Genomic DNA, 9,322 nt, shown 5'->3' with positions numbered 1-9,322 from the left:
AGCATCGAAGATAATAGGTGCGTCCATCCACTCTTCGTGTTCGTCCACCTCTACGCCATCAATCTTATATAATTCGCAGTGGTCTTCGAACTGCTTCCGTAGCCTCTTTCCTATCTGCCTGTAAGGGAGGGCCCCGCGGCTTCGGAACACGAGATGGTGTTGATTGTGCGGTTTCCCTCTGGAAGTTGGACTTGCTTGGTCCGTTTGGATCTATCCTCGGCGACCTCCTTTCGTATGTAATGTTTGAGTTCGCCAGCATCAATCAGTTTTTGGATCATTATTTTGAGGTTTTTGCATTTCTCGGTCTGGTGTCCATTGAAGCAGTGATACTCACAGTAATCTTTAGACTTCTCGGTTCTTGGGGGCTGTTTTCCCTTAGACCACGGCCACTCCAAATTTTCCCTTCCTTTGATCTCTCGCAAGATCCGAGCATAGCTAGCATTGAGCTTCGTGTAAACTTGATCTTCGAATTTTCGATCGTCTTTTCGTCGTTCATCTCTTCGTTCCTTCCTATCTTCGTGAGGCCGTTCCACTGAGCTATTTCTTTTGGCCCCGTTGGTTTGTTCTGCGGAATTGGTACGGTGAGACCTCTGCGTGTGTGCCCTCGGGTTCTCACGCTGGATTTCTTCAAGACGAGCGTACTTTTCAATAATTATTCGAAGATCTCCTTCTGTCTTAGGCACGCTTCCATGAATCTCAACAAATAGTGGACTCATTCGGTCTAATCCCCACTTGTAGCAGTTGATACTTACTACTGGGTCCACACTCCCTATGGCTTGGCAGATCTTGTGCCATCTGTTGTGTATTCCCTCGTGTTTTCCTTGTAGCCAATTGCCAGAGAAAAAAGTTTATCCATTCCAGTGTTGACAGCTTTGTTGTACATGTATGTCCTCAGAAATTTCTCTGCGAGTTGATCGTAGGAGTTGATGGAATCAGGTGGTAGGTTGTCAAACCAAGACAAAGCCGATCCCTTCAGACTTGATGGGAAATATCTACAGAGGACGGCGTCGTTCTGACTCCATCGGGCTAAGATACGGTTATAATACCGGATATGTGCCGCGGGATCACTGGATCCGTCGTAGCATTCAAAAGTTGGGACAGGGCACTTTAACGGAATGGGGTATTTGCCAGGCGATGAGTTAGGGGCGTGGAGTTAGCTTCTTTCATCACCTCTTCAAGCCTTCCTCCGCCTTGTCTGGCTTTTAACTGTTTGATCTCAGCCATCATCTCATCACGCAGCTCCTCCATTGCGCGGTAATATCCCACGTTCTCATGCTCAGTTGAGCGTTTCTTTCTTCGATCTTCGCTGTCATAATAGTCTAACTCTTCGGTGGCATATTCCGGATCGGATGCACTGCTTCCCCTGGCGTCATTTGCTAGGATGACTCTTCGGTCTCGATTGGCTCTGGCTTTAGAATTTGCTTCGTCCAGTTGTTGGCTAGTCTTCGTGCTTTGGGCAATCTTATCTTTCAAGTCTTGGTTCTCCCTGGCCAGAAGAGCTACGCATCTGCGTAGACCTGCTGGCTCTTTTTCAATTCTTCGAGCTCTACCATCAGTCGGTGGGATTGGTTTGATCCCTGATTGGGAGTTCCGGCTGGTACCCCTACGGCCAGTTCCCCCTTCGTCTACAGTGTGTATTAAGGGTGGCCGAGGATCAGCTTCAATCGTTGATATCTCCAAGTTTGGTCCCCTCGGTTGAGCTTCCGCCCGTGGTCTAAAAGCACTGGTATGGTTTGATTCTGACCGTTGGTTGACGGCATTCCGAAGATTGGTGGATGTGCGGGTGATGCGTCATAGATTCTGCTACCCCTTCTTTTTGTTGATGGATTTGGCTTGACCAAGTCTTGTTAGCTTCTGTAGCTGGAGGGCCGCAACAGTCTTCGTGGCTGCTGCTTTGAGAGCCGCGGCTGCAATGGAGTTAGTGTTCATAGGTGAAGTGATTTCCGCAGCATCCTGCCTCTGAGCTAGTTGTTTTAGCTTTGTCTCCTTTCTGCTTGCTTCGGGTCATGACCGAGGTAACCCTCGGTGTCTCCTTTGATGAGGCTTTGGTTTTTCCTGCCTCTAGTATCTTCTCCATGTTTAATCCTTTCCTGCATAGGGAAATAAATAAGGAGAACCAAAGATATCCACGAGGATCGGGTTAGCGCCATTCGTACCCGCAAGACTATTGGAATAGAAGGAAATGAGTTGCCCAAGGGCCCTAATAGAAGAGAAATGTAAAGACTTCATGGTCTAGTTTTTGAAATACAAATCCTTTAATAAACGATCATGAATCTTGTTTTCAGACTACTTTTGAAAAAGAACTCTTGAAAAGGCAGATCCGTCACGAGGACTCATGAATCTGGATTATTAAGTCTTAGTTGAAGAAAACACCTCACGTGCAAATCGTGATAGATAGCCGCGGGTTTGTCTGCTTTGAAATGGTGTTTGTGAAAATGAAGAACATGAACCCAAAAAAAAATTTTGAAAGCACGCTGAACCCAGAAAAGGGCACAACCATAATGCGCGTTTTAAGGTGAAATCACAGGATAAGATAAATCTTTTACCGGGACAAGTCCCTGTTTCTAGCGCCAAATTGTGAACACATAAATCGAGGCCATCCAAGTGTTCACAAACAATATTCGCACACGTCCTAATTCTAGAATTGTACATCGTATGCGTAACGGGATGATTATATCGATTCATCGACTCAAAGCCTTCGGGCTTGTCATTGTCTAGTCGAATATTATCATAATAATGTTCGTGTAAGGAAATAAATCAAGAACAAGTATAAATAAAGCATATGAAGTTTAACGCGAATGTAAGATGCAAATGTAAATGAGACAGATTTACGTGGTTCGGCACTAAGGCCTACGTCCACGGGGTTTGGTGTTTCACTATGTACTGAATGGTTACAAAGATAGTCGAATGACTTTAGAATATACATGGGTCCGCGGAAGTAGGTGGATTACTTACTCTTCCTATTTCTCTCTCCTATATTCTCCTCTAATTGCTCTCCAAAATGGTCTGCCCCTTCTCTCTTATTGGAGAGGGGTATTTATAGGGAGAGTACGTGGGTCCCATCTCTGAAGTGCCGTTGTAATCTTATCTTCTTGTGCTTTTTGCCTATTACGCAGAGGTCTTCGGTATATGCCGCGGCCTGAGCTTGAACACGAAGGGTTATCCTCGCTTCTTCCACGAGCTGATCGACACGTGTATATCTCTTTGGTATTTAATGCGGGCAGATGGATGTCTGCTCGTGTCAGACAAGTGTCTCTTTGTCTGGTCACATCTGTGTCAGCCAAACTTCCTCTCGGCCGTTGATCTGGGATCTTCCTCGGGATTGGGTGTGTTAATACCCAAGGGGTATTATCTGGTGCTCCTCTGAGCCATCATACCTCTGTGGTCCTCTGTCCCATCATACCTCTGTGGTCCTCTGTCCCTGATCGTCAGATCTGCTGACCGATGGCATCTTCTGATGAAATGCTTGCTATCATATTTTGATGTCTCGCTTCACATGCCTTCCACGTGTCTCTTTCTATACACGTGGAGGATGATGAGAGGTGTACATACAATAATGACCGCCAGAATAAAAGGCCCAGTAACAATTCCCAACCTAATAATCAGTATCCGCAGAAACTGAAAACAACGAGGAATCCTCAACTTCTTCGTAGTAAAATGAAGAGGGAATTGAACTCAAGGTGTTTTTAACAACCCAAAAAGAAGAAGAAGAAAAAATGTATAGAGGGATGATTTCTCAGTTCAATAAATCGCTCTCTATGCGGATTGCTTCAAACATGTCAGCCTCCGTATCTAATTCTACTTCTCAGTGTCTCTTGCTTAGGTATTTCTTCCCGTTTATTCTACATTTCTTCTTTTAATCAGTTTTAGTTATGTATGTGGTTTTCATTACCCTGAACCCAAATTTTGAATATAGATTGGCTTATTTGCAGGAATTCCAACTCAACAATGGAGGTATTAGTTTCTCCCATTTAATTCTTAATCAAAATCATAGTAATTAATTATAGGGTATATAACTGGGGTTAAAGTGGACGGAGTATATGTTTTTTCGCTTTCAGTATCATACTGAACTTGATGTGTTCAACTTGGATTGATTTTGTGATATTTTTGCTGTACAGGTAGATTGGATTGCTCAATGTTGCCGCAGTTGTTACAGTACCATGGTGCAACCTTGGAGGCAAAAACTTTCTACTCAGAAAGAAATGAAACCCTCAGCTGAGGTGAGACTGATAAAAAGAAATTGCTCTATAAAGGTTTCATAAATCAAAGTAGAAGTAGTATGATTAGTTTATGATTTCCTACATAATTCTGAGCCTCTCTCCTCGATGCGTGTCATTTCATTTTTGCCTTCGTCAAACAAATTAAAGTTTTAGAAGGGAGAAAACAACAACCTCACTTGGCTTTCAAAGTAGTTGGTCATTTTGTTGCCTCATGTTAAGTATATGCATCCTATGCGGGCAAATTCCTTTCTCAGTCTTTGCAACCTATTTTTGATAACAGAAAGCTAGAACGGGAATCGTTGTTAATTTATAGATATATACATCAGCAATAATAAAGTCGTTTCAATAAGAACAACGCAACAGTAATTTTCAAATTGCTAAGCATTTTGCAAAAGAGTTTATGCTTATCCATGTGTATTTAAGATGTTGAAGCCAAGATTTCTGTCAGTTGATGGTTTCTAAATACTAATAACGTGAATTCTTTTCAGGTTCAAAACAACAATCCAGCTATACAAGAGCTTCCAAAGAAAGATTTGAGTATCATAGATAAGCGCGAGATTGGGAGGACTGTGTCGGGAAAAGATAAGGTCAAGTTTCTCATGAACACAGTAAGTACGACTGCAAACTCCATGTTGTATTACTTATGTAAAGGAGGGCGATCATACAATACCTTTTGAAACACTAAATGAAACACAAAACTGGGTTCCTCCCTTGACAAAACTGAGAATGAAATGGATTACTCGCACTGAAACATTTAGGAAAGCATCTATGAGCTATGTTCTATATTTCCATTGATCATGACTTACATAAATTTTCTTACAATATTGCAGCTTCTTGACCTCGAGGATTGTAAAGAAACCATCTATAGCACACTTGATGCATGGGTTGCGACAGAGCAGAAGTTCCCAACTGTCTCTCTGAAGAGAATGTTGATTGCTCTTGAAAGGGAGCACCAGTGGCATAGAGTTGTTCAGGCATGAGCAAATATTCTTTTCTCTGTTATTTTGTAAATATTTAAGCGTCCAAGTTCTATGTGTTGTTGGATCTACGCCTACTTTTTGACTATTTTTAATTTTATCATTACGAGAGGATAAGACATTCGCTGAAATCAACATGAACCAAATTCTTAGGCTGAGATGGAAGGCTGATTTTTTTGTTTCTCACATTGTTGGTGGAAAAAGGGCAGTAATTGTCTGTACATGGGATTCGGAAAGGGAAAAGAGTTTATCTGAATGATATCATATATAACTGATTGGCCAGATATTTTTTTTTTTTTTTTTCTTGACTTCTTTTAGCCTTCCCTTTTTGAATCTCATTCCAGGTAATTAAGTGGATGTTAAGTAAAGGGCAAGGCGCTACGATGGGAACTTATGGCCAGTTGATACGCGCTCTAGAAAAGGACCACAGGCCAGAAGAAGCACACATCATTTGGGCTAGAAAAGTTGGTAATAATATGCATTCAGTGCCCAAGGAGTTGTGTGACCTTATGATATCGATATATTACCAGAACAACATGTTTGAAAGACTTGTAAAGGTATGCCCTTATCCATATTGAATTCTCTCCTTCAGTTGTATCCTTATTTTTAATATCAGCAATTCAATCAAGTAAATTATCTGAGATATCATTGCGTGTCAGTAAAATAGATTGTTGTGTTTTGTTGCACTTAGACCCAAATAGGGTTGACTTGTTGAATTAGAAAATCAGCAACAGTTTGCACCAGTTCCTCAGTTTCGGATGAAAACCTTCGGGATTCCATACTTTTAGAAACATTTTTTTGAACTATTTCCTTTTTTAAGTTGAGTACAATTATTTTGCAAATCAGCATTTAATGAATACCTAGATGCTTTTCATATCTAAATATAATGGTACAACAACCATTTTGGGGTAAGCCTGTATTCATAAACTTTCCTGACACCAATTCCCATATCAAGATATTTCGTGGGAGTTTTTCACCCTTTTGGTGATGTCCCCAAGTCTATTTGCAATCCCATGTACTGGTTTTTGGTGATTTTAGACATTTGCCAATCTCACCCCTTGCTAATTACTATCTACAAACCCTAGGTAGCCACATCTATAGCTAGAGTCAAGTGAGCAAATTTGCTTGTACGACGAATAGTTAAATTGTATTGGTGGTTAACCCGGTTTCCTGATTCTACGACAGACACTTAAGTTGTATTGGTGTCTGTTGAGTGCTCAAATAACTAATGATTGAACGCAGAGCTTTGCGGTTCATTGCAGAATATCTCATCCCACCTCTTGATGTTTTAACTTAAATCATTCAAAATAAAAAAATTATTTTCTTTTTTCTTACTTTTACAGTTTTACTCAGATAGTCTTAAAACCATCGTGTCTCCCATCTACCTGGGCTGATTATTTCTTATTTTTCTGATGAAAACAGCTTTTCAAGTGCCTAGAAGCATATGATCGGAAACCTCCTGGTAAATCGGTGGTGCAAAAAGTGGCTGATGCATACAAAAGTTTGGGTTTACTCGAAGAACAAAAGCTGGTATTGGAGAAGTATAACTATTTATTGATTGAAAAAAGTAAGGAGCATCCCAGGAAGTCTGAAAAAGCCGCGTGAAAGAAAGTGGATAAATCAGGTACCCGTTGCATTTATTGATTTGCTTGGCTATCTCATCATCACCTTTGCTGTTCCTAATCCACCTTTTTTTGTAACATGTATACAAACTACAGAATCTGACAAATATGCCTTCTGAACACTGTGATCCAACTTTTCCCTTATGTGTTTTTTAATGGGAAAAAAATGTTTACTGGGCAGTGAGCACATACATGACATCTATATAGGACATGAACTGTAATCAGCTCTTGTTGAAAACTGGATGTTTCAAGATTTACTGATAGAATGAGTAGTTTCATTGCCTAGATAACACAAACAGATGGTGAAAGAGTTTAATCTTCAAATCTCTCTCTTTCAGTGCATACAATGTTTAAAGTTGGCAGTGTTGTGTTTTTGCAATAGCTTATTGTAGCAGTTGCACCATCAGGTGCTGCTCTTGCTTCCACTTTCTAGCTTCACCCGTTCAAGAAATGACTCCATGTCCTCTACCCATTGGTTAGATGGTTTTATTTTGTCATAACGAGCTAATTTGCTTTTGGGCTCAAATATATTGAGTCATAAAAATACCATCCCCAGAAGATGTTTTTTTGTTTTGTTTTTATGTTTTCTAAACTAACTCTGTCGATGGTTTGCTGTGATTTTGAAGCAATAAGATCCGCTGAACACTTCTGTATTGGTGAATCAGTAAGAGGTTTACAATGACTTTTGGATGACTTAACCCTTGCTCAGTAGCCAGTTCACAAAGTTGATGAATATCGCTTTTGTTCTTTCTTTTTACAAGCTCTCCTTGAAAATTGAGAATTTTTTTATACTGCATTAAACCCATTTCAACTATTGACCACACTTGTGTAGGTGAATATTAGTTGGTTTGTTAAACCACTGGACAACCAGGAGAAAAAAGGGGAGGAGTGTGATCAAAGATTTTTTTTTTTTTTTTTAGACATAATCAATCTTTCTGGTAATTGAAGCGAAGCAACATTTTTCTACACATTTGTTGGTGTGTGTTCTGCTCTTGAAAAACCTTTTTATCGTGGGTGTGTGTGCATGCTAAAAAAGCACAACACATGAGTTGAGTTTGGGATTCTCAATTATGTATAATAATCGAGTAGGAACGAAAGCGCTTTTAAATACTTCCAAACTTTGTCTGACTACTTTTATCTAGCACTTATATTCTTGGTCACTTCAATTTGTGTTGGCCATCAGTTTGTAGCGTTTCTAGTTATAAATGGGGAACTTATTTGTTTGAATCATCATGCATAAACAGAGCCTCCGATGGAAAACTACTTGTGCCATGTGACTGTCCTTCAGGGCCAGGCCATCATCCAGCAAAAAGTTAAAATTATCTCAACCATTGCGACTTGGGAAGAAAAGAAAATTGAATAGGAAAGTAAACTTCAAAGTGCAAAATGAAGGTTTTGATTTCATAACACGATGCTTAAACACACTCCATTACACTGTACTGTCGGTGTTAATTATGCAAAGTCAGGGATTACCAATATATATTTATTTTCTAACTCACGCGCTAAGGTGTCGGTCGATAGTATTAAATTTAACACTCTGATCAATACAATAGGTTTTTCCTTCAGATGAGCTAGACAGATCGAATAAAATAGGTAAATAGAATGAACATGTTGAATCTCAAACTTAAGTTTTGTCAAACAAATGGTTACGCGGAGAGTGCGTTATAGAAATCAATCGCTATCTACAGCTACACTTTTTACTCTTTTCTTGTTAAATAGCACTATCATCTACCAACTGGCAACAACTACCAATGTGTTGTTGCGTGACGCAAGTGTTGAGATCTAAAAGGGTTTGATGCACGAGTGTGGTCTCAGAGAAGAATGCTATAAAAAGCAAGAAGATCAATGACACTTTTATAGTATCCCAATGGCTTAGAGCAGCTCCCTATGCACCTTCGTTCAAACTTCAAACCCATGACTCCGGTTTGAGCTTGTTAAGTGCAGTAACTGAACTCGAAGAAAATCACTTCTCAATTTGTGTTGAACAATCAAAGAAGCAACCAAAATAATAAAAGAAAATCAACCGTCACAACAGCCCTATGTCACTGAGATGGCTCAACAGTACACTAAGATTTTATAATTGGCTTTGTAATTCTTTATGATGCCGGCCTTTTGGTAAAGTCCCTACACTTTCAGTTTCAGTGGCGCTTATGAATTGTTCTTGGACACCTATACGGCATCGGAAGATACTAAACATTACTTAATACCACGGATGATAAAGAATGAAACTAAAATAAAATGAGCTCATAGTCGTCCTATTCCTCCTATCCTTCTAAGAAATTCATGTTGGAAATAATAATTAAAATTGATCAAACAAATAAATAATAAAAGAGGCACTTATCTTATTATTATGTCGTCTCCAATTCAATTGTTGATGACTTGAACATCCCCCGTTAAACATCGTAGACAGAAGAAATTTGTAATGGTAGATTGAGTCACATGTTCAACATGTTGTCCTTAAGACAAAAATGCCCGGCTACACTCTGAAAAAGATGATGTTATA

At 39.8% G+C, this 9,322-nt stretch overlaps 1 protein-coding gene across 5 annotated transcripts; it reads left to right on the top strand.

Annotated features, from left to right (window-relative positions):
* The first annotated feature begins 3,607 nt into the window (after positions 1–3,607).
* Positions 3,608–7,907, top strand: LOC113308130 (pentatricopeptide repeat-containing protein At4g18975, chloroplastic-like). Of its 5 annotated transcripts, none has more exons than XM_026556618.1 (8): positions 3,608–3,823; positions 3,933–3,954; positions 4,119–4,220; positions 4,709–4,828; positions 5,051–5,194; positions 5,542–5,754; positions 6,620–6,821; positions 7,652–7,907. In XM_026556618.1, the coding sequence occupies exons 1-7, from the start codon at positions 3,717–3,719 to the stop codon at positions 6,800–6,802; spliced, it is 891 nt and encodes a 296-aa protein (XP_026412403.1). In that variant the 5' UTR covers positions 3,608–3,716; the 3' UTR covers positions 6,803–6,821; positions 7,652–7,907. The 5 variants fall into 5 exon arrangements, with proteins under 5 accessions (XP_026412403.1, XP_026412404.1, XP_026412401.1 ...); XM_026556619.1 differs by lacking the exon at positions 7,652–7,907 and adding an exon at positions 7,446–7,463; XM_026556616.1 differs by lacking the exon at positions 7,652–7,907 and adding an exon at positions 6,916–7,051.
* The last annotated feature ends 1,415 nt before the right edge of the window (positions 7,908–9,322 follow it).

The sequence above is a fragment of the Papaver somniferum genome, chromosome 9 (genome assembly GCF_003573695.1).
Source record: "Papaver somniferum cultivar HN1 chromosome 9, ASM357369v1, whole genome shotgun sequence".
NCBI lineage: Eukaryota > Viridiplantae > Streptophyta > Magnoliopsida > Ranunculales > Papaveraceae > Papaver > Papaver somniferum.
This window is presented reverse-complemented; position numbering and strand designations above follow the sequence as displayed.

Excerpts from the sequence above, each read along its gene's own strand:
- LOC113308130 (XM_026556618.1), top strand. The coding sequence starts at position 3,717 with ATGTATAGAGGGATGATTTCTCAGTTCAATAAATCGCTCTCTATGCGG. Across the intron at positions 5,195-5,541 it reads AGTGGCATAGAGTTGTTCAG|GTAATTAAGTGGATGTTAAG; the intron begins GCATGAGCAAAT and ends ATCTCATTCCAG. Across the intron at positions 5,755-6,619 it reads TGTTTGAAAGACTTGTAAAG|CTTTTCAAGTGCCTAGAAGC; the intron begins GTATGCCCTTAT and ends TGATGAAAACAG.